Genomic DNA, 25,265 nt, shown 5'->3' with positions numbered 1-25,265 from the left:
TCTGAAGCATCTGTAGAGTGAGAAACTAAGTATAGTCTCTTCGGCAATTTAAGTCAGTATGATTCAGAATTACACTTTTGACAAAACATTTCACATTGTATTTAACCGAAGTGGCATTGTGTGATGTCCTTGACCAGTGAGACTTCAAATTCTCTTGCCAAGTTAGAGTATTTGGGACAGGACATCCTGACTTTTTGGACCCCCTAAATAGATTAATTTCTCCAAAATGTCAAAGCTCAAAGCAATATAGATTTTTCTCTGTGTACAAAGATAACCACAGCTCGTTGTACAAGCAGCAAAGAGCGTTTTAGCATATCATAGAATGATTGGTCAACACTTAAAACATATTTTGTCAAACCTACATAGCCTACACTGCCACTCAAAATGCTAGACAAAAACAGAAACAGTATCATCAATAATACAGTATATCAGAGTTTCTCAAACTTTTTTTGATCATGGACTCCTTTCAGGTGAGAACCTTTTCCAAGGAACTTCTCATTATGTTGATAAGCATGGAGTACAATTATACTTTCCAAGTAATTCATTTGGAGAAAAAGCTGACAGAGGTGGTTTTTATTTTAATTTTATTTTCTTTGTGACTATGAAGTGACAGACATGTCAAAATCATATACAGTTGATCTATCAGCACAAAACTAAAGTGGATGGGACTATTGCACAAAATAGCTGATTTTATTAGTGCATTTTGTAAATATGCGTTTTCAATGATACAGCACCCTTTTAAAACATTTCGTAAATTATTCCGGACCCCACTTTGAGAATCACTGCAGTATACTATATTATAATACAGCTACTGTAAGCTGCATCGAGGACACACCTTGTAATAGATTTTCTGTAATTTTACTATTTTCCAAATTATAGACAATTATAGACAATATTAGATATTAAAAAAATACAAATTAAACATTGCATTTCACTTTTTGTTTTGAAATAAATGTATACATACATTGGCACAAACTTTGCCATTTCTATTTATGAAAGAAACACGTGAAATATTTAAGCATAATCTTTTAGATTAAAATGTCTTTAAGAAAATAACGTGCATTTCAATCAGGTGTCAAAACATTTTACTGGTATGGTACACACATTTCCATTATTCTTCATTTACCAACAATTGCTCCAAGAGGAATATTAAAGCACATTAGATAAACACATACACTAAACTGATCGTCAGTTTGTAGGTGGGATATTTGCCCGAATGGTGGAACCTAAAACAAGGCCTAAAAAGCTCAAAAACTTATCCTGAGTACTTTAAGAGTAAGGACCACAAAGTTGGACAGATTTGAATAACTATCCAAAAGTATCATTTACTAATTAAAAGGACTCAGGCAAACACATTTCAAAGTTGTTTCCTTTTTAAAGATAATCTGATTTATTTTGTTATACATATTTTCCCCATGAAATATCAATTATAATTCAATTTTAAATACTGCATGCTGTACAAAATGTCACATCTACTGAATGCCAAATGGGAGTATTAGAAACATTATTAAACAAAAAAAATACATAATTCATTTCTGAGCTTTACCAAAATCATTGCAATTTAATTCTCCATTTGCTAGTACTGCCCATGTGTTTTCATACTATTCTTCCAAGGAAAATAGATTTGGGGTATATGTTCCTCAAGGAGGGCCACTGCACAAAGAAATAGTCTGATATAGGGTAAATGACCTTCCCTGTGAGAGACAGTGTCTGCACTCGGCAAATGCTTTCAACATAAACGATCAGGACTTTCTTCATTCCCAGAATTCCTAGCAGGAGTCCAGCTGCACACAGAGGAACACAGGTCCCTGGGCCATTACAGAGCACCTGAAACAACACAATTAAACAAGGGGATGAGCACATTTCCAAGAAGTGACACAAACTAGTTTTTCTGAAGCCTATTAGAGAGCAGCATTCAGGCACTGTTGATGAAAATGGTGGAAAAACAAAATCCAAAGCACTGGCCTTCCTGAGAGAAACACCCGTTTTATATGTAGTACAAAGGCAGATAATACACTGATTTCTTTTCCAAACTAGTTTAGATTTTTCATTTCAATTTTATTTCAATGAGCTTTATTGACATGAACATGTAAATAAATTGCCAAAACATATGATATTTAGAGAGCGAGAGCGAGAGCGAGAGATAGAGATAGAGATAGAGATAGAGATAGAGAGATAGAGAGATAGAGAGATAGATAGATAGATAGATAGATAGATAGATAGATAGATAGATAGATAGATAGGTCTCTGTTTTGCTTGACTGCAAAGCTCATGTCCAGTCTTTTATAAGGGTTCATAGGAAGCCATTGATGATTTGAGAGTGATGTTGTAGTTCTTAAGCTAAACAGCAATGAGTTGACCAGTTACAGAACACTCGGAGAAAAGAAATCCAAGATCTGAAGATTCAAGGAGTGACGAAAACAGCGTAAGAGCTCAAAGTCTCAACGAGTTGAAGGGGATTGGGTTTATAGAAAACCAGACAGAACTGCTGGAGAAGTCATCATACACTCCACAATACAGACAGCAACACTCTTACATTCTCACAAGAATGCTCTGGAAACTGCATTGCCCAGCACTATACGTTTACGAAGTAGAACAGTTCTATGATATCTACAGCTTAACAACAGACAGAACATAGTTTTGTGACTAAGTGGCTGCATATTTAACAGTTAGTGGATTACTACAATGCATCTTAAGTTGTTCATAATACCCTGCTTTAAACTGATATTTTCCAAAGTAAACACATTTTTGGGGCCTTTTTGCCTTTATTGGATAAGACAGCTGTTGAGAGATAGAAAATGTTGGAAGGAGAGAGAGGAGGACGAAATGAAGTAAAAGGCTGAGGACAAATTTTAACCAATCGCTGTCGCTGTGAAAAGGATTAAAGAATCTATACATGGCCCAACATAACCAAAGGCATATAGGCAAGTCATAGGCCATACCGGAACATTCCTTCCATGACTACACTGGCACACAAGTCCTGCCTTAGTTTCAAACTACCACCACCAATCAGACCCAGAGGGTACTACAGGACAGACAAACAGAATGACAGATGACTGGTCTAGAATCAGCTCTGCCAGCTCTCATCTGAAGAGAAGAAAACTCACCATTAACTGTTAACGCCGTCGGATCCAATGTCATTTTCTACTTTACACTGAAGAAATAGTTCCACTGTTTCTGTCATTTATGATTACATTTGATAACGAAACATTATGTTTCAACAACCATGGCACTCAGAGCAACCTAATTAAAATACAATTGCCTCTCTCAAGCCAAAAGTAATTAACCATATTTAAATCGGAAATTCAAAGAATGATATTTAGATTAAAAAGTTTGTTGGTTGGATTAAATAAATACATCAAGAGATTTAAAAAAAATAGTCAAACTTAAATACAAACTGAATCATACCTCTTTTGAAAGTCTTGCACTCAGTCTTTCACATCCAGTCCCTAGAACTTTTCAGCCAGTTCTAATTGTTATAGTTTACCGCCCTCCTGGCCCATATTCAGAATTTCTTTCTGAATTTGCAGAATTTCACACATAGTTCTTAGCAGTGATAGAATAATTGTTGTAGGTGATTTCAATATCCATGTGGATGTTGTTAATGACAGTCTTAGCACGGCTTTCATGTCTCTATTGGACTCTATTGGCTTCACCCAGGGTGTAATCTACTCATCGATTTAACCACACCCTGGATCTTGTTTTAGCCTATGGTATTGAAATTAATAGTTTGTCGGTTTTTCTGGAAAATTCTCTGATATCAGACCATTTCCTAATAACTTTTGATTTCTTTTTACCAACCTTAACTCCTCTTAATAAAAAAGTGCTCTCTAGAAATTTAAATGATAATGCTGTAGCTAAATTTAAGGAAGCTATTTCAGCTGCCTTTGTTTCAGTTCCATCCTCTAACCTAGTTGAAAACTCCTATTTTCACTTTAGTTCCTCTCAGCTAGATCAGTTTGTAGATAGTGCGGTGGATTCACTTAGAGTTACTCTGGATTCAATCGCCCCCCTAAAACAGAAGCCAATCAAACGACAGAGATCAGCTCCATGGTACAATTTAGAAACCCGTACTCTAAAACTAACGTCACGTAAATGTGAAAGAATTTGGCGCTCCACCAAAACGATAGAATCTCGTTTAAGTTGGCAAGATAGTCATGACAGATATATGAAAGCTCTACGGCAGGCCCGCACTGCCTATTACTCGTCTCTTATTGAAGAAAATAAAAACAACCCTAGATACCTCTTCAGCACTGTAGCCAGGCTGACAGAGAGTCATAGTTCATTTGAGCCATCTGTTCCTTTAGCCCTTAGCAGTAATGATTTCATGAGCTTTTTTAATGATAAAATTCTAAACATTAGAGACAAAATTAGCAACTTACTACCTTTACTTAGTACAGATTCCTCCTATATTTTCGATTCGGCAGAAACGGTTCCAAATTCTGATACTAACCTCGACTGTTTTTTTCCAATTAACCTCGCAGAACTAAATTCGATTATTTCTGCGTCTAAACCGTCAACTTGTCTTTTAGATCCAATCCCTCCAAGTTGTTTAAGGAAGTCTTTCCTCTAGTTAGCAGCTCCATACTAGATATGATCAATTTATCTTTAGCAGCAGGTTATGTACCCCAGTCATTTAAAGTAGCTGTAATTAAACCGCTCCTTAAAAAGCCTACTCTTGATTCAGGAACTCTAGCTAACTATAGACCTATATCTAACTTTCCTTTTATCTCCAAGATCTTAGAGAAAGTGGTAGCTAATCAGTTGTGTGATTTTCTCCACAACAACAGCCTGTTTGAGGAGTTCCAGTCGGGATTTAGAGCGTACCATAGCACTGAGACTGCACTAGTTAGAGTAACAAATGATCTTCTGTTAGCCTCAGACAGGGGACTTCTATCTGTGCTTGTCCTGTTAGATCTTAGTGCTGCTTTTGACACAATTGACCATCAGATTCTGTTACAGAGAATAGAACAATTGCTTGGAGTTACAGGGACTGCTTTAAGTTGGTTTAGATCCTATTTATCAGACAGATCTCAGTTTGTGTATGTTCATGATGAGTCCTCTATGTACACCAAAGTTAGCTATGGAGTGCCTCAAGGATCAGTGCTTGGTCCGATTCTATTTACATTATATATGCTTCCTCTAGGTAGTATTATGGGAAAACACTCCATGAACTTTCATTGCTATGCAGACGATACTCAGCTCTACATAGCAATGAAGCCAGAAGACACCAACCAGCTTCGTAAACTAGAAGCCTGCCTCAAGGACATTAGGACCTGGATGACCAGAAACTTCTTACTGCTCAACTCAGACAAGACTGAAGTTATAGTGATTGGACCTAAGAACCTTAGAGAGACTTTCTCTGCCGATATGACGGCCCTTAGTAGTATTAGCGTAGCCTCTAGTACCACTGTTAGGAACCTAGGAGTTCTGTTTGATCAGGATATGTCCTTTGATTCCTACATTAAACAAATTTCAAGGACAGCTTATTTTCACCTTCGTAATATCTCTAAGATCAGACAGATCCTGTCACAAAATGATGCTGAAAAATTAGTTCATGCATTTGTTACCTCCAGGTTGGATTATTGTAATTCTATTTTAGCAGGGTGCTTTGGTAAATCTCTAAAGACCCTTCAACTCGTCCAAAACGCTGCAGCTCGTGTTCTGACTAGAACTAGGAAAAGGGACCACATTACTCCTGTATTGGCTTCTCTCCATTGGCTCCCTATAAAATCTAGAATAGAATTTAAAATCCTTCTGCTCACCTACAAAGCTCTAAACGGTCAGGCACCATCGTATCTTAAAGAGTTAATTGTACCGTACTATCCGACAAGAACATTACGTTCCCAGAATGCAGGCCTGCTTGTGGTGCCTATAGTCTCTAAAAGTACTATGGGAGGTAGAGCCTTTAGTTATCAGGCACCGCTCCTTTGGAATCGTCTACCAGTCGGGGTCCGGGAGGCAGACACATTAGGTACTTTTAAGAATAGACTTAAAACTTTTCTTTTTGATAAATCTTATAGTTAGGGCTGGCTTAGGACCAGCTCATAGTTATGCTGCTATAGGCCTAGACTACCGGGGGAACTGGCACCAGGATCTCTTATCTCTCTCTCCCTCTTTCTCTCCCAGCTTTCATATCTTATTACTGCTTGTCACTACCTTTATATTCTAACCTCTCCTTTTGAGCTCTCTTAGGTTCCTTAAGCTCTCTTAGGTTCCATGGGACTGTTGGTGAGGATGGCCTGCCCAAACAACCCCCCCAACCTATCCCATCCTATTCTTCTTTCTGCATCTTGTCCCATCTCCCCCATCCCATTTTCAAGCCCAGCACAGTTTAGCAGATGGCTGTTCCGTCATGAGCCCGGGTCTGCTGAAGATTTCTGCCTGTTAAAAGGAAGTTTTTTCTTGCCACGCTATGACGGATTAAGCTGGGCTCTTGTAATATAGCCATAAGTAAGGTCCTTTACCTGCTTTTTGTAAACATAACAATGAGCATGGTCTTGTTACCTGCTCTTTTGTTAATGTTAACAGACAAACAGTAAGGTCCTTTACCTGCTTTTGTAAAGTGTGTCGAGATAACGCCTGTTATGAATTGACGCTATGTAAATAAAGATTGATTGATTGATTGAAATATATTTGCACAACATTTCTTTAATGTATAATAGCAATTGGAAATAATGAAGAAAATAATCTAAGCATATTTAATCACTTTCAGTTTAAAACTATTGATTGGTCTTTGGGAGTAACAAAAGATGGCTTTAAGGAATATATGTAATGCATTTACATGATGAAACTTTTTGATTGTTGTGTTTTTATTATTTTATATATAATTTTGCCAAAACATATACCGATCATCAACAGTAACACATTTCTGTCATAATTTCTACTTGTACATATTGCATAAGCAACAGCATACTATTGGTATATAGGACAATCTGTATGTGCAAGCATCATCTTCTGGGCTTGAAAAATGAAGCCAATGCGCAAGTGTAAAATCCTGCAGTTCTTCGAGTAAATGGTAGAAGGACTTCAGTTTATATGGCACTTTTCTAGTCTTCTGACTACTTTAAGAGCTTTTACACTGCATGTCACACCTACCTATTAACACACTGATGTGGCAAGATGTAGGGTTACAAAATTCTGGTATTTTTCAAAGTTTCTATGAGAATTAACGGGAATAAAAAGGAATAAAATTGAATGTTAGCCCTTAACAAGGAACTTAAATAGAGTTGGGAAATGTATTTTAGAATGATCTTGATTAAAACAACCAGACTTCATGCAAGTACATTTGAATATACAGGTAAAAGCCAGTGAATTAGAATATTTTGAAAAACTTGATTTATTTCAGTAATTGCATTCAAAAGGTGTAACTTGTACATTATATTTATTCATTGCACACAGACTGATGCATTCAAATGTTTATTTCATTTAATTTTGATGATTTGAAGTGGCAACAAATGAAAATCCAAAATTCCGCGTGTCACAAAATTAGAATATTACTTAAGGCTGATACAAAAAAGGGATTTTTAGAAATGTTGGCCAACTGAAAAGTATGAAAATGAAAAATGTGAGCATGTACAATACTCAATACTTGGTTGGAGCTCCTTTTGCCTCAATTACTGTGTTAATGCGGCGTGGCATGGAGTCCATGAGTTTCTGGCACTGCTCAGGTGTTATGAGAGCCCAGGTTGCTCTGATAGTGGCCTTCAACTCTTCTGCGTTTTTGGGTCTGGCATTCTGCATCTTCCTTTTCACAATACCCCACAGATTTTCTATGGGGCTAAGGTCAGGGGATTTGGCTGGCCAATTTAGAACAGAAATACCATGGTCCGTAAACCAGGCACGGGTAGATTTTGCGGTGTGTGCAGGCGCCAAGTCCTGTTGGAACTTGAAATCTCCATCTCCATAGAGCAGGTCAGCAGCAGGAAGCATGAAGTGCTCTAAAACTTGCTGGTATACGGCTGCGTTGACCCTGGATCTCAGGAAACAGAGTGGACCGACACCAGCAGATGACATGGCACCCCAAACCATCACTGATGGTGGAAACTTTACACTAGACTTCAGGCAACGTGGATCCTGTGCCTCTCCTGTCCTCCTCCAGACTCTGGGACCTCGATTTCCAAAGGAAATGCAAAATTTGCTTTCGTCAGAAAACATGACTTTGGACCACTCAGCAGCAGTCCAGCTCTTTTTTTCCTTAGCCCAGGTGAGACGCTTTTCGCGCTGTTTCTTGGTCAACAGTGGCTTGACACGAGGTATGCGGCAGTTGAAACCCATGTCTTTCAAGCGTCTCTTGGTGGTGGATCTTGAAGCACTGACTCCAGCAGCTGTCCACTCCTTGTGAATCTCCCCCACATTTTTGAATGGGTTTTTTCTCACAATCTTGACCAGGGCGCGGTGATCCCTATTGCTTGTACACTTTTTCTGACCACGGTTTTTCCTTCCCTTTGCCTCTCCATTAATGTGTTTGGACACAGAGCTCTGAGAACAGCCAGCCTCTTCAGCAATAACCTTTTGTGTCTTTCCCTCCTTGTGCAATGTGTCGATGGTCGCCTTTTGGACAGCTGTCAAATCTGAAGTCTTCCCCATGTTTGTGTAGGCTTCAGAACTGGACTGAGAGACCATTTAAAGCCCTTTGCAGGTGTTTTGAGTTAATCAGCTGATTAGTTTGTGGCACCAGGTATCTTCAAAATGTAACCCTAACACAATATTCTAATTTTGTGACACACGGAATTTTGGATTTTCATTTGTTGCCACTTCAAATCATCAAAATTAAATGAAATAAACATTTGAATGCATCAGTCTGTGTGCAATGAATAAATATAATGTACAAGTTACACCTTTTGAATGCAATTACTGAAATAAATCAAGTTTTTCAAAATATTCTAATTCACTGGCTTTTACCTGTATATGCTATTCCTCCATCACATGCACAGACGAGTTCTAAAACCCTGGACCACACTTTGAGCGCAGAGCACAAGACTATTGAAGCCACATATTTTAGCCCATGGACTACATAAAGGGAAGTAAGATTTACTGATATTATGAGGTAATATATTTCAACAATTAAAAGTAAATCTTTTAAAATATTTCTCTAATTGTATCATTTTGTGTGGATGTGTGCATAGGACAAAACTAAATGTAAAAAATGTATGCTTGGTTACAATAAAGTTTGATTAAATTACCCTCAATTTTCAGTTAATTCCCATAATTCCCATCGAAAATTTCCGATTTTTAACTTTCCATTGAAACTTTCCAGAAATTTACTGTGAAAATGTCCACCTCTTAATAATCTAATCAGAAGTAACTAATCCCATTCCTACACCGCCAACAAAGCAGCGGGAGCAATTTGGGTTCAAGTGTATTGCCAATCTTCCGGTTAAAAAACGGCAACTCTACCAATGAGCCAAAGCCAACACAGGAAGTCACATACACACATGCAAAAAAGTTTTTTTACAGCATAAAATGCACGTTTCTGATTAAAATTACTCAGAATAAGCCACAAAGTCAGTAAAGTTACAGTCTTGTTCTCCCATGTGCGGATGCAAACTTGACTGCTCATCCCATTTGGGTTTTTTTTAATTTTCAAATCCGCCTGTCTGTATACTTAGTATGCTTCATAATTATGCAATGCCATTCATGTGTCATATTATGACGTTATGTACAAGAGGTAACCATGCTTATGCCCGATTTGTCCTAGAGAAGTTTGAGTAGACCAGCGGGGGAATGGGGAGGGGGGTTTCTGGCTGACAGAGCTAGTTTGTCTCACAGAGTATGTGGAAATTTGGGGTTACCGTTGTATTACGCCCTGTCTGCAATGTGTACAGAGGTGGGATGATGGGGTAAAGTTATTCTCTCTGAGGTAGTAACAGAGGTAGCATTGGGGATAGACGGTGGTAATGTGAAACATTGCAGCCAGCAGTACAGTGTTGTGTGCATGACAGAGTGTGTCCATGTGAAATTCCTACTGTGTGTTTACACGACTTGCAGCTTGCATTTTTTATATAGTAAATAGGTAATGGAGGTGAGTGATTCCTTTTGGAGGCCATGATGGAAAGATGGGGTTGTTGTGTCGCTGAACGTCTGGATTATTTCATTGTTCTGTTTTTGTTGATATGTTGATTAGATCGAAAAGCCTGCGGATGTTATCTGAAGTGTGTCTGTTATTCATAAAACCTGTTAGGTCGGGGTGAATTATCATTGGAATGATGGTATCTATTCTTGTTTCTACTGTTTTTGTGATGATGTTATGATCATAGTTGATTTGTGGGAGGGGACAGTAGCTTAAAGTGTAGTCTTGTTCAAGGTTAGATTTTTGTCTCTAAATTGATTTCCTCTTTTTGTTTCCATTATTTCTTGTGTGATGAATATGACACTATTATTAGTCTCATCACTGTTTGTCCTGTTTGTCATTAACGTGATGATTAACAACCAAATATGAATCTCCATAACTTCTATAAAATCAATACATGAGAGTGAAGGCCTTCCTTCATTTTCTGTTCATGATCCCTCAGACTGTTTGATTGTCTGACGATGATGACAGTAGAGCTGCAGCTATCGTAATCGAGTATTCTATCGAATATCCCGGTTGATTAATTGAGTGATCAAATAAATCAAACTTTTGCTTCATTAAGGTTTAACTCGCCTCGGGTCGTCCCTACAAACCTGCTTGTAGTCTTTGCAGCTACCATGGAAACACCTGCTTGATACAGCCAACCACCATTTAATTGAGAAGGTATTATGTTCTGTTGAATCAATCACAGACTGAAGTCATAAAACCAATCATTTTATCAGATCAGGAAATTGAGAAATTTAAAATATATATTTGTTTGCCTTAATTTATTAAACAGGTAGTTCCCAGAGCCCCCTGCTCTCTGACCCCCCCCCCCCCCCCCCGCATTAACATTACAGACTAAAAGCTAAAATCCATCGGAGAATAATAAATTATCATTCCACTAAACAAGTTCTCTCTTGATTTAGCTTTACCAACATTGGACACTATTTAATCAGCCTGCTCATTATTAGATGTGTGTATCTCTGACTGCTCCTCCTGTGTGTGCATTCAGTGCGCTCACAGACTGAGACTACAGAGACTGTGAGAGGACGTTGCTATCGCTATGTTAGCTGCAGACATGGTGAGAGTGAACGGAGAAAAGCCGACCATTTGACCAGATCACATGTTCACATGTGGGTCGTATGGATCACGGATCAGCTGTACTAAAAGTTAAAAAGGGAAGGACCTACTGAATCGAGACTGAACACTGTAAATGTGTGTATATAATTAGAAGTAAGACAGTGTGTATTTGTTAGGATATAATCAGCTGTTAAAGCTGACTAACAGCTGGAGGTGATCAGCTGACAATCGCTTCACGTGATGCTGTCGAGGAAAGTACATCTCATGTCTCTTAAAACTGATATCCTTGTTACTCTCTCCTCTGCTTTGTTTTCTTGCATCTCTCCGTGCATCTCTGGTGGGAGGGACTAAGACTAAGTTAGGAGGCAATTTGGAGGACACGCGATGCAATTAAGGGAAGTAAGAAGTACCCAGAGTGTCTCATTCTCCATCCTACAAACGACAGTCTCGGCAGGCACTGCCTGAGAGCAGGTGTGTGTGATGAGTTTATCTGCCTGTGAGAGCTCCTAGGACGGATAGAAGTGTGTGGAAGGCGGCCTCTGTCTGTGCAGGGGAAGACTGTGATGAGATAGTAGTTTGTAAAAAATTAAAAACTATTTAAATTTAAAAATTTGCATATAAATGTAACTTGGAGCAATATATAAATCATTAGGCAGCTCATCTGACAGCCATGCAGTGTTACTACAAATGCAGTATTTTTGATAGTTATATAGCAACTTTAATGAAGATCATCTAATCTGATAGACTGAGTCCAGAGGGATATCTCCAACCACACGCACACACCCACTATCATTGAGGTGTTTGTCTTCATTGAAAGCTGATTTGCACAGCTGCCCAACACAAGCCACTTCCTCTAAATGGGTCTTGTTATTATACCTGACAGCTGGTAAAAGGTTTACAAAGGGTTACTACTCTACTGAAGAGACTATTTTCCAGGACATTTTCAGCAACCAATTTAGCTGGTATGACAGGAACACATTGGTCACATTGTGACCAAACATGCTCAATCAATCATCGATTTAACATTACTTAAGTGTTTAAAAGAAGATTAGAAAAAAGTTATTCTATAGTTTTTTATTTGACCGTTATTTAACCAGGCAGGTTGTGAGAGAAAATTCTTATTTACAAAGAAGGCATGGTATTACAGCTAATATAAACTGCAGTGAGCAGCCAGCTGGAGTCACATTTTTATATTTGAAACATAATATTCTTATATTATTTTAAGTTTCGGCCACTACAGTTGTATGGTAACCTTAATGTCAATCCATCCTGCAGGTGCTACTGATGCGAGTCCTTAAACTATCATCACTATTTTAAATTATCCTTAACATAAACATAAAATGTACTCTGTTTTTGAGAACTTTGGTTGAAAATTAGGAGAATGTTTGCATATTTTTTTAGGATAGCAAAAGATTTCCCAGGACATTTTGGTTTTTCTCTCATTTTCTATGCGTTATCATCAATGACTGGAAAATTGGTCAAGTATTTTTCAGTTTTTCCAGGAACCATGAGAACCGAGTTAACATTACATCCTTTGTCTCTGCGGTTTTAAAATTAAGCTATTCATCTTCTATAAAGTGATTCAACTTTTGCACAACTTTTCTTGGTCCATTTCAATGTACAATGAACTCTATTGTATATCATTATTGCAGGTTTACCAAGACATTCAATAAATTCTGTTTCACAGGTTACATACAAAAAAATGTCAACATAAATAGTGCATTTTAGACAAAGACCTATTCTGACAATTAAGTCTTAAATTAGTCTTTTATGTCACAGATGTTCAATAATTAACTAAAATAGGCAATTCCTGAAGAAATTGCAGTGAGCTGGCAGAGCTGCGAGTGCAAGCAGCTTCACCGTCACAGCCATGGCTGTAGCAGCCATCACTACCATAGTCTCTGTTGTAGCTTTTTCTAACTCCAATCTGCAGCTAACAGTTCTAAAGCCATTGAGCCCCACCTGTACGCGATCATCTGTTAGTTGTTACAACCTTGTTGGGAGGCCCTGTTTTTAAAGGATACTATATACCTTTACAAGGCACAAGTTACAAACAGCCAAAGAGTGGAGCAAGAAGAAACATATGCAAGTATTTCAGGCAAATTATGTGGAGGAAGCTTCTTATGACATTTAAAAAGACATCAGATTTTTAAATACGTGAACATTAATACATTCACTGCAGCACACCCTGTATGTTAAAAGGTATGAAATCTTCATCTTAAAACAACTATACAATACATTCTCTAACCATCCATTGCAAATTAAATAACCTGCTCCACTCAATAATCATGTCCTGCTTATGCACATTTTTACAAGAGAATGAAGTAGAATGGGTTTTTGTAAAAACAACTATTAACTGGGTCAACTTACCATGTCAGGTCTGAGTCTGAAAACTAGTGGGAAGGAACACCTTAGGGCGTTAAGAGTGCTGATAACAGAGGAACCCCAAGACTGATGCACCTCCCGGCTCCGTGGTATCCGAAAGATGGTGAACTGGAAAAAGGGCACAAGTCAATAGAGGCACAAAAAACTTTGCCGTTTTTTATACCCTACCCACACTTTTTAACTATGCTTCTACAATACAGCAAAAGCTCCAGTTAGCCCAAATTACAAAAAAAAAAATATTTTGAAATATTTGGTTAAATTTATACCTCCATCTCGAGCTAGTCTTGAAAAATACATTCTAACCTAACCAAATAGTTTTGTTGGTTGAATTTTTTAAATGACTCACAGTATTGGTTAGGATCGGCCACTGTATTGCTTTCATTATTTAAATGATAATGGATTTGCGTTAGAACCATAAATCAACATGGACTTTTAAAAAGATCACAAAGCTAACTAGTCATAAAACCGTCATGGAAAACTAAGGCAAAACCAAACAAAAAAATGATTCTGTCCAAAACACATTTACAGCTCCACTGATTATTTAGACAAGTATAGAATATAAGTATACAAAAAAATCTTTCACTAACATAAATGTACTTTATATAACTGTTAGTTCTAAACAAGTAACTGGAACCTGGAAAAGAGGGCTGACAGAGAGACCAGTGAGATTTCTATCCATATGCCTTAGCCTTAGCTAATAGCCAGGCCATATTTCAGTAAAATAGAACAGTTTGACTGATATTCTGGATATAAGATGCATTTGAATAAATTAAATGATTGCCACACCGACAGAAAACATGTGTAACTTTTGTCAGTTATACTGGACTGCTGCATGTTTTAAATACTTGAAAATAACTATCACACCTTACCTCGACAACCTGTTGGAAAGTAAACTAAACCCCTCTTGCAGGTAGTTTTAAATTAGATTAATGTAATGGTCCACAAAGGCATTTACGATGCTAAGAAGAATTTATGTCAGACGAATGAAGATTCTCCCAAGATGTAACTCTTAAGTCTCAGGGCGCACTGCCACAAAAGACACCCACAGAACAAAATATCAGAACACATCTATATGCCATCAGAACTGTAAAATGTAAACTAACCCCACACACACACACACGCACGCCTATGCAAGAGTAGTCTTACATCTCACTGTTTATAACAGAGGATGTATGCATGTGTGTGTATATATATATATATATATATATATATATATATATACATACATACAGAGGATGTATGTATGTGTATATATATATATATATATATATACATACATACATCCTGTTATAAACAGTGAGATGATAATAATATATATGATGACATATGATATATATGATGTCTATAGTATGTATATATATAACATCATTTAACATGTTATACAATTACATTTAATTCTAATGTTAGAAGAATTGGCATCATAATCAATTTTCCTTTGAAGTTTTAAGTTTATCAATTACATCATTATTCAAGTTGTCAAGACTTTATTTAATAATTGTTATTATTCAATAAAGGCAGTGGTGTCAAAACTTTTTCTTACAGGAAAAATGTAATTATTCCTACTTTGATCAAATGGTCTCTCTCTTACACATAGGTAAATGTGTTTAAAGTCATTTCTTTGGGGCTTATTTCTATGAATCTTGTGCTTGTTTCTCTCACAATATCTTTATATACAGCTGGGAAGTGAAAAGCAAAATTACAAAGTGTGAAGCACTTCACTTTATAAAAATAAATGTGTTTTGTCATTAGTAAACATGATTTGGTTTTGTAATTTTCTTGTAAAAATGTAAAAACGTTTTTACATTTTTTAAAAGTGTTTGGCATTTTGTCATTTTGCTTTGCACTTCCCAACTACTGTTTGACTTCCTGATAAGGCTTGATGTCGAAACGCTTTGAGTGCCTTGGTGTTTTTCTTGTTTACCTCTGACTCTTTTGAATGTTGTTTGGATCTTTCAAATGTGTAAATTTTCTCCTCGCTCATCCTGTCAGTATCTGCAATAACATAGTGCCGAGGTGTATACGCTGTAGACAGGCTCTCCATTAGCCGCAGGATTTCTGTAGTGTGGCCACCTAAAAGACACAGAAACACATGGTAAACTACACAATAACACACGATAAGAAGAATAGGACATGCTGTCAATATTATGTCTTCTTGATTTAATACACAGAGCAAACATACACCGGTCATTTCCCATGACTTCAATCGGGCAGAATCATTGTTTCTTAAAGATGATGCGACATGACGTTTCGTTGTTAAAATATATGTTATGATTAAACCATTCAAGTCCCATTCTTACCAACACATTTTAACAGTAGCCTATAATGCAAACTGCTACACATTGTTAGCATAAATGCTAAAACAGTTGCTAGAGGGATTGATCAACTTTAGACTTGATCGCTATTGTACACAGTAATAACAAATTGTCTAGCAATTCGTACTGTATAGGTTGTTTTAAATGTAGGCGACTGAAAACTTTAGACCGAAGTTGTGACCCCGTTAAGCACCATTATAGAGATACTGCCACACAAAAAGGCTATGTAAGCCACCTTACCAGATCCAGCAACAACGAGAATCGGGACTGCACCTCTGGCTCCAGGGCGACAGCTTTCTCCATTCTTCACAACAACATATAACCTTATAATAATTAGTAAAGTTATTAGTGAAACAGCAAGCGTAACTCCTACCAGGAAGGACATGACGACTACGGGGGCTCCGTAGGATCAAACTTGATGGTGACGCTTTGCCCGTTTTCTTGTTGTTTTTTTTTTAAATCCCTTCTGGTAGCTTTGCTTCTTGAGCTGCGTTCAAACACCCTCATCACACATAGGCTGTTTACGAACTCGTTTGCATCTTAAAACCATTTTAGTAAGGAATGTTGCATTCCCAACACAAATGAAGAAAGACTACTGGGACAACGTTTAACTTCACCTCATCTGCGATCCGTTCATGGTTTATGCAATACAGAAATTCTTCCTGCATCTTATCCTTTCTCCCCATTTTTCTTTTGAAACAACATAACAATGAATAAGGTTTTTGATCTGCTTTTTGTAAAGCATCTCAAGATAACATCTGATATGAATTGGTGCTGTACAAATACTGATTGCAGTGTTTCCCTGTGGTTGGAGTTGTGGCAGACGTGGTGAAGTGGAACAATGTTTTAGTTGCATGCATTTTTTAAAAACATTTTTGCCATTAAAGTAATAAACATTTTATTGGACAAAATAATCAACCGAAAACAGTCCTATTGTCAAAACCTGGCTCCAATTGAGAAAGACAATAGAAGTCATTATTTCAACAAAGAAAATTAATAATTTATTTCAAATCAATTTTTTTAAATGGTCGTATTTCAGCAGCAGTGCACCATGCATGCTAGATGCATATATGAGAAACACTGGTTTAATTGGTTGAAGATAATGAAGAGGACAAGATAAGTAAAGAGAATGACACATGTAAACCAAAAGTTCCTCATAGGGGCTTTCATTTCTTTGTAATATGTTGCTGTTTCAGTTTGTGTTGTTTTTAATCTCATTATTTGGCTTAAACTAAGGTTTTTATTTATTCCTTGTTTTTGTAACAATCAACAAGTAAATTTCAAATTAATCCAAACGATTAGTGTTCAGATTTATATAATTTGCAAAAGGGTTGTTTGATAGTGACAATTTAACCAAATGCCTTTATCATAATGAAAAGAAAATGGACTATTGAAATTTGATTGATTTAACTTCAGCAACATTTTCTGATGAAAGCTGTTTTTTCCGATCTTCCCCAAAGAAGTTAAACGCAGCATGTGCTCAGACGGCGTGTTGTGAGCAGCCTCAGGATTACGATGGGCAGCTAGCTGATGGTCTACGTCTCCACACAAATAACAGCATATCTGTGACAGGTCGGTAAAATGCTACATTCACACTCGTACATTGGGAGTAGACTCCCTCTTGCCGTTCATCTGTGAATCGATAAAGCTGTTTGCGTGTTGACATCAGCTTGGCTGTGTCATGGATGTTTTGCTGTACATGCCAGAACAGATGCGTTCAACAGCGCTACAGGTGAACGTAGGCTGTCTTTACGCGCACACGGCCGCGTCCTTCACAAGATCACTGTCTCTGCAGACAAAAGGTCATTAGAAGACCTAGGTTTGTTGGTGGATGCGTTCCGTATAATTGGCCTTTACCGAACTGCATGCTGCAGACGCAGGTGATGCAGATATATAACACAGTCATTAGTCATTTTTTAAAATCTATAAAATCAATCAAACAATCGTTATTTGTATTGCGTCCTTTAATAACAAGTGTTATAAATTCACAAGTGTTATCTCAAGACATTTTACAAAAAGCAGGTAAAAGACATTACTCTTTGTCTATTAATATTACAAAAAAACATATGCTCACAGTTGTTCACGATTGCAGTTAATTGCAAAAGGTTGCTTAAAAAAAGAATATTTTTAGTCCATATGGGCTATAGCACAAGGAATGCAATATTAAGAAGGATGTCAGATTAACTAAAAAAGAACCGGCCAATTTGGCAATTTAATACCTGTTCTTATAGCTCTCCATTTAGTAGTCCATCTGTAAAGCAGTAATAATAACCTATCAAGCATAAATTAAGTCAATTCTTATACACTTAACCAATCATGAAATTTATAGCTCTCGTGAGGAGTTTTTACCTTGTTTAGAGTTCAAAGCAATGGTGTAGTGCAGGGTGATTTGACAAGATTCAGTTACTATTGAAATGTTTAGGGTGGTAAAGGGATGACCCTCCCTACTTTGTCTCTTATTGGCTATTATGTACTGACTAAACACACAAGAGTAGTCTTACATCTCACTGTTTATAACAGAGGACGTTTTTCCTCCACTGGACTGGTCACTTAAAAAAAAAAAAAAAACATTTTAGTATACTCACTTCTTAAGAGTTAATACTGTTGCTTTGAATATAACCTTTTTTATTTTTATTTTTTTATTTATACATATATTTTATTTAGTTTTTCAAAAACCACAGAACATAAAAATCTCAACAACGCAGGACAAAACACACAAAGACAGAAACACTCGCAACAAGACCAAAACAAAAACAAAACACAGGAGAAAACACCCCCCCCCAAAAAAAAACAAACAATGGTGATGGTCCCATCCTGTGGGGAAGGCACTGAGGGCCCGACCGAGCGCGTCCGGCGTCAGAACCTTCAGCCGCCACTCAACAGGACATCCCGAACACAGACATGGAGGGGGAGGGAAAGGGGTGGGGTGCCTATTCTAAGTTTCATGCTCACACAAATAATGCTCCAATACGTGAAACACTGACATTCAGCCGCACAATTTAATTTTAAATCTTTTTCTTAAGATCAGACAGGATAAGGCACAGGAAATGTTCTTTGTCGCTGCCCGGATCCTGGAGAAGAGATGCTGCTTGCTCCATAGATACAAGCTCCAAGTAATCTTTAAGCCAGCTATCCTTGTCAAAACAATTTGGCTTTCTCACTTTCCAGTCAACAGGATGTAACCATAAAAATCAAACAAGATCATCCGCCAACAGATTGGTTATTTCTCTTTTGTTATTTTTAATGCCTGTAAACACTGTTGCTGTCTATATGTCACATGAGGGATACCTGCCACCTGCCAGACTGACATTCTTTCCCCTCTTACTCTTGACTAATGAAGCACAATTTCTCCTTTAAGCCCCTATATTACCCTTCATACTGAAAGGAAATTAAAATGGTAGTATTTATGAAAGTGCAGCTGTTGTCCAGCAAAAGGCTTGTGCTGATGAATAGTCATAGTTGCTGTGGTCATAGGAATATTGCGTGATTTTCCAGCAGTTATATTTGTAGCTTTGATACTGTCCCAATATCATTCCTTAGACTCTGAGATCCTGGATGCTGAACACCTGGGAAAATAAAGGACAGGGTGAAAGGATGGACAACATCTTTATGATGGACAGCAGCAGGAGCCCTGTGTTCCTTACGGGCTCTTCCTCCAAGCCCCTCCAGGCCTGTTTCCTGTCCAACAGCATGAAGAATGGAATAGGAGATAGAGGAACCTGTCTATCTGTCCAGCCAGTAAAGCCTACAGTGGCAATCTTTGGCTCAGGTGACTTCTCCAAGTGTCTGACCAAGCGTCTACTGCATTGTGGCTTCCATGTTGTGGTGGGCAGTCGCCATCCGAAAGTAGCAGCACAGTCATTTCCCCATGTGGTGGATGTGACTCACCATGAAGATGCTGTGGGAAAAGCAAACATTGTGTTCCTGGCAATCCGCCGTGAGCACTACTCTGTCCTCTGGGACATCAAGCATTTACTAGAGGGTAATTAACCACACACATGCACCATAAAACAAGTACATTAAGTAAAGCATAAATAATTTGATATACATTTATATTACGATATGTTTGTGTATGTGTGAGCATGTGTGTGTGTGTTACAAATGTTTACACTTCGATGTGCTGAAGTTCAGTTAAAAGAATGTAACTACTGACGTAATCTCTACTTGCCTTTTTGATCTGCAGGCAAGATTCTTGTCGATGTGAGTAACAACAGGAGATTGAATCAGTTTCCAGAGTCCAACGCTGAATACCTGGCTTCATTATTGCCAGACTCCATTGTGGTCAAAGGCTTCAATGTCATTTCAGCTTGGGCTATGCAGCAGAGCTACCTCAAAGATGCTAACACACAGGCAAGGGAAATATGTATGTAAGTGTGTGTGTATGTACAGTGTGTACTGTGTATATATATTTTTTATCTTGTGTGGCCTAAAATAGCTGAAATTAGAAGAAAAGGTGGGGAGGAGAGTTTAGGGTAGACATTTTTTAAATGGGGCTGAGGTCAGGATCAACTAGACTGTAATCTGCGGTGGGGTGCATGCTACTCTACAGACTGAGCTTAACTGGCACCCCTACTACTAAAACTGTGTACAGGCATCTTCATCTCTCCCATTTTTCAAGCACAGTTTTGGCAGATGGTTGCTAATCATAAATCTGGTTTTGCCCAAGATTTCGGCCTCTGTAAAGGAAGTTTTTATTTTTTGACACTGTAACCTTGCTTAGTAATGGCTTAAAGTTGGGTCTTTTTAGATAATAAAACAATGAGTAAGGTCTTTTACCTGCTCATTTATAACATTGAAATGCTCTTCTTAGATTTTCTTATACGATGTTAATGCCTTACCTGATCTCTCTCTGAGTGTCCACCAACTTCTACGTCAGGGATTGAAGTAAGATAGAACGCTCTTTTTAAAGGCTGCTAAAAACCCACAGATAGTTACATCTCTCTGTGAATACCAGATTAAAATTTGTCATTTCATACACTGGGAAAAGGTCAATGGTAGTCATTAGTTGCTTGCTTGACAAAAACTAGTCAATCTTTGCATCTGACGGCAGAGGCAGGGGTTCATCCATTTACAAGCACTTATTTTCATGTATCTGGAGTTCCTTAGGTCTTTTTAGGAACGCTATACTTCCATATTAGCAACTGAGCAAATTTCATCATTCAAATCATATGTTAGGTCAAACATGATTATTTACACCAAGTTCGATTCTAGAGATTAGTAAGTGACATAGTCCTTAAGACTTGATTTTGACAGGACTGAAGGATATCAAATGTATATATCATGTGCCATTATTTGTGTTTTCTCATACAGAAAGCTATTGCAGTCCACATAATGGCCTTGCTAGCTCTCTAGACGAATTAGTTCTGCCTTAATTTAAGCAGAAACTATTAAAAATGGTCCTATGAGCTTTTGAATCTAGAGCAAATCAAAATCTATAAAAAAAACCTCACAACAATATTACTCCTGGCTGGATGGATAAATCCTGAAATAATCCCCCCTTCAGTCAGATGTCTTTCGGTTGTGATGTTGGATACATCTACAGATTCCTAAAATTAAACAAAAATGCATATATAATTTTGGATCAACACACATTTGTTCTGGTTAGGTACTGTGTTCATATTATTTAAGATCATGTCACATAGTGTGTTTGAATAGTTTTTTGAGATTAAAGTTCTTTGACAGGACTTTGCTGTATATTTGAAATCCCATTGTCCCATCTGTGTTCCATCCTTCAAATTGTCTGCACCTCTAACCCTTGACATTTCTCTAATTCTGCCACTGTGTAGGTTTTTATCTGCAGTAACTCATTGAAGGCTAGACAACAAATTATGGAACTAGCACGCCAGCTCTACTTCCAGCCGGTTGATATGGGCACCCTGTCTTCTTCGAGGGACATTGAGGCCATGCCGATACAGTTGTTTCCGAGCTGGAAGGGCCCTGTCTTGTCTGCTGTGGCCCTATCTATTTTCTTTTTTGCCTACTCTTTTGTACGGGATATCATCCATCCTTATGTGAAATACAAGCAGAGTGACTTCTATAAGATCCCCATAGAGATGGTGAACCGAACACTTCCCACGGTGGCCATTACTCTCTTGGCCCTTGTGTACCTGGCAGGCCAGCTGGCAGCTGCCCACCAGCTTTACTATGGTACAAAGTACAGGCATTTTCCACACTGGCTAGAAGGATGGCTGCAATGCCGAAAACAGCTGGGCCTCCTTAGCTTCTTCCTTGCTGCTGTCCATGTTCTCTACAGTGTCTGTCTGCCCATGAGGAGATCTGAGAGGTACTTGCTGCTAAATACTGCCTACCAGCAGGTCAGTGGGATGTAGAGCTCTAACATTACATTTACATATTGATTATACATTTGACTCAAGTCTAACTTTCCAAGTAAGACTGGCTAAAGGGGGATAGTCCATTGAAAACACCTTCAAAAATCCCTGGTTGATACAATTGTTTTAGCTAAGGTCCAGGCTTAGTTTGTTTACACAACAGTTTATCTTTAAAGTTAGGATGTAAACTTGTCAATATATCTGATTCAGGAGAAATGGCACAAGGGATTGTAACTCAGTTGACAATAACAATTTCTACCTATATAAACCTGTTCTACCGATATTGTTTAACGTGAAGACTAAAACTCCCTTCCTCAAGCTCGTGGCAAAAAAACCCAAATCACTGTAATGTAATAAAAAAGATGGAATAATTTTCACTACTTTTAAAGCATATGTATAGAAAATAATTTTATGAATGTAATTGAAAACTCTTAAGTTCCTTAAATACGCAAAATAATAATTATTGTACAGAATTACATTTTCTTGGGTGGTGAATTCTGAACTTTTCCATGAAGTACTAGAAAATATTTGTGCTGATATGCGCTAGTTTTCTTTTTATATTTTTACTCAAGAATAAAATACAGTATACTGACATGATATATGAGTTTTAAAGTTTTTTATTGTTACAGACCCTTGAAGTATCACACATTTAGTTTTTGGGACATTATTATTTTAATTTCTGTGCTAACTTGAGGATTTTTCCTGATGTGCTTTTAATCACATTATAGTAGCAAATATTTGGGAAATCATTCTCCTAAAAAACTACACACATTACAATGGGCAACGAGGTGTTAGGGACTAAGCGGCTGAACTTTGTTACAAACTTGTTTTCATCTTTTGGTTTATGTGTGAGAGAAGCATGTCTCTCAATAATTTCCCTTAAGGATTTATACATTTCATTGAAAAAATGAATTTAATCTGAGTTTCCTCTTATTGGCAGGTTCATGCTAATTTGGAAAATTCTTGGAATGAGGAGGAGGTGTGGAGGGTAGAAATGTACGTTTCCTTTGGGATAATGAGTCTTGGGCTCCTGTCACTTCTGGCTATCACCTCTATTCCCTCTGTCAACAGCGCGCTTAACTGGAGGGAGTTTAGCTTCATACAGGTAATGTAAAGCAAGGATTGCCATGGTCTAAATATCGATAGAATTTTCAAATTCATAAAGTGATTTTCAGGTATTTTTGGGGTTATAAGAATCACTCTTTTATTAATTATGCATGGACATTTAAGAAACCAATGTTGGTTACTATACTGCAACGGATATGCGTTTAATCGTGGAATTATTATAATATAACAATCTAAATTTAGGTACACTTCAAGCACACACAGTGTACCTAAATTCATTTCTAGACTGACTAGATTCTCCATTTGCTATACGACCTAAGGAGTTGTAATTCAATGTTTCATCATGAGCCTTCTTGTCTTTGCTCCAGTCTACTCTTGGCTATATAGCCCTACTTATTGCAACTTTCCATGGCCTGCTGTTTGGTTGGAAGCGAGCTTTTGAGGAGGAGGCCTACCGTTTCTACCTGCCCCCCTGCTTTGTGGTGGCACTTGCCCTGCCAGTGTGTGTCATACTTGGAAAGGTGCTGATGCTGCTACCTTGTGTTGCCCGCAAGCTCCACCAGATCCGCAGAGGCCTGGACAGCAGTCATGATCGGTGCAAGCGCCTTGAACCAGTGGGCTCAGCTGCCCAGATTTCCCCTGAAAGGGTGACCATCATGTAATTTTTGAAGCACAAAGCTGTCTGCTCCAGTCTTGGGATTCCATGTATACTGCCATAGTTTGTTGGGTAGCAAGTAAACATAATTTTCCTTTTGTTACTGTGGACTGTTTTTTCCTGACCTGTGAATTATAAACACTTGTTTGAATACTGGTGTAATGAAATTTCTCTGTCAAATTATGAATCCAAATGTGCTTTTCTTGCCAGTATATTGCCATTACTTCAGTATGTTGTTACTATGTAAAAGTACTTGTACATAATTTGTTCTTGAAGACATAACATTGACATAGTACTTGTGGTCATTCTTTTAAAGTGAAGTGTATTTTACTAGTTCTACCTTGCCTGTGAAAATATTTGAATTGTCTTCTTTGTCTCTAGAGGATGTTTGTCAAGTCTAGGGAATAACCCTGTTGATGGCGTGGTAATGTTAAGGAAGAGAAGGACTACAGTTTTTTTGAAGCAGACATGTGTTTTGAAACTGACACAATGAACTGTAAGAGATATGGGTTAAGAAGACTGTACTGTGTTGTATTACAGTATTTAAGAGTCCAGTGTTTCTGTCCAAAGATTATATATGCCTTCTATGCACATTTTATCCAAATCTCTCATGTAGGTCCCCCGGTCCAAAGGGGAAAGGCTTTTCTTTATATGGAGACCCTGAAGTCCCCCCCCTCCCCCCCCCCCAAAAAAATAATAAAATATATATAGCGTGCACAATTTAATTATCTTGTTGCTGCAAGTTATGTTATGCACGCTTGTTCTTGTCTAACTTTTGAGCACATAACTTACGAGTCATTATTGGAAGTTAATTTATTTTTATTTTTTGTCTTCTCATAGGTACCTACAATTATTTTGGTCCCAGAAACTGACAGATAGTTTCAATGGAACTGAAGTTATCAAGGAAAATTACTTATTGGATTTTAAAAATATTTTGTAAAATGTTATGGTCTTTACTTAAATGCTCAAATTTAGTGAAGGTGTTCAGATGTTGGATTAAGGTTAACTGCCCAGATCTTTGGTATTCTGTCACTAGGGGGTGCTGCAAAGTGTACATCCCTAGCTTTAAAGCTGGTCAGTCTGCATCTGCAGTGAAATAATTGGCTCTACTTGTATTTTAAACTAGCAGAAAAACGCACATTTTTGTCATACAGTTTCCACAAACATTTTATCACCAACCTTGCAATGCATTTTATAATGCTTTAAATCATTCACAATAAGAATAAAATACTAATGTATATACATTTAACTGTAAAGTTTGATTACATGCAGGTCTAAACATTCAGCTGTTTCCTAATAACTGCCCCTCCATGAAAACCAAAAATAAAATTTTCTTTCTTTTCATTGTGTCACCATGCAGCAATAATGTAACTGTAACAGGAAAT

General features: G+C 37.6%; 3 protein-coding genes across 4 annotated transcripts in view; 1 reads left to right on the top strand and 2 right to left on the bottom strand.

Annotated features, from left to right (window-relative positions):
* Positions 1 to 1,362: 1,362 nt before the first annotated feature.
* On the bottom strand, positions 1,363 to 16,251 carry alg14 (ALG14 UDP-N-acetylglucosaminyltransferase subunit). The gene is made up of 4 exons (XM_079360802.1): positions 16,072 to 16,251; positions 15,441 to 15,589; positions 13,505 to 13,627; positions 1,363 to 1,827 (listed from the first exon to the last, which is right to left on the bottom strand). The coding sequence occupies exons 1-4, from the start codon at positions 16,214 to 16,216 to the stop codon at positions 1,597 to 1,599; spliced, it is 648 nt and encodes a 215-aa protein (XP_079216928.1). The 5' UTR covers positions 16,217 to 16,251; the 3' UTR covers positions 1,363 to 1,596.
* steap2 (STEAP family member 2, metalloreductase) lies at positions 16,161 to 24,213 on the top strand. Of its 2 annotated transcripts, XM_079360794.1 has the most exons (7): positions 16,161 to 16,252; positions 17,292 to 17,403; positions 19,372 to 19,813; positions 20,015 to 20,181; positions 21,618 to 22,145; positions 23,101 to 23,265; positions 23,594 to 24,213. In XM_079360794.1, the coding sequence occupies exons 3-7, from the start codon at positions 19,387 to 19,389 to the stop codon at positions 23,885 to 23,887; spliced, it is 1,581 nt and encodes a 526-aa protein (XP_079216920.1). In that variant the 5' UTR covers positions 16,161 to 16,252; positions 17,292 to 17,403; positions 19,372 to 19,386; the 3' UTR covers positions 23,888 to 24,213. The 2 variants fall into 2 exon arrangements, with proteins under 2 accessions (XP_079216920.1, XP_079216921.1); XM_079360795.1 differs by lacking the exon at positions 17,292 to 17,403 and having other exon boundaries at positions 16,193 to 16,252; positions 19,501 to 19,813.
* The window catches only part of palmdb (palmdelphin b), a 196,376-nt gene continuing 187,713 nt past the window's right edge, over positions 16,603 to 25,265 (bottom strand). Inside the window, exon 8 of the mRNA XM_079360791.1 lies at positions 16,603 to 16,616. The gene's annotated coding sequence lies outside the window, so the exon portion shown is untranslated. The remainder of the gene's footprint in view (positions 16,617 to 25,265) is intronic.

Source organism: Symphodus melops (genome assembly GCF_947650265.1).
Source record: "Symphodus melops genome assembly, chromosome: 14".
NCBI classification, from domain to species: Eukaryota; Metazoa; Chordata; class Actinopteri; order Labriformes; family Labridae; genus Symphodus; species Symphodus melops.
The sequence above is the reverse complement of the archived record's forward strand: the minus strand, read 5'-3'. Positions and strand labels throughout refer to the sequence as shown.

Coding starts and splice junctions, on each gene's coding strand:
- alg14 (XM_079360802.1), bottom strand. CDS start 16,216: ATGTCCTTCCTGGTAGGAGTTACGCTTGCTGTTTCACTAATAACTTTA. Junction 15,590..16,071: donor TCTCGTTGTTGCTGGATCTG/GTAAGGTGGCTT, acceptor TGTGTCTTTTAG/GTGGCCACACTACAGAAATC. Junction 1,828..13,504: donor TCAGACTCAGACCTGACATG/GTAAGTTGACCC, acceptor GTGTTGTTTCAG/GTGCTCTGTAATGGCCCAGG.
- steap2 (XM_079360794.1), top strand. CDS start 19,387: ATGCTGAACACCTGGGAAAATAAAGGACAGGGTGAAAGGATGGACAAC. Junction 20,182..21,617: donor TCAAAGATGCTAACACACAG/GCAAGGGAAATA, acceptor GCCACTGTGTAG/GTTTTTATCTGCAGTAACTC. Junction 22,146..23,100: donor TAAATACTGCCTACCAGCAG/GTCAGTGGGATG, acceptor TCTTATTGGCAG/GTTCATGCTAATTTGGAAAA.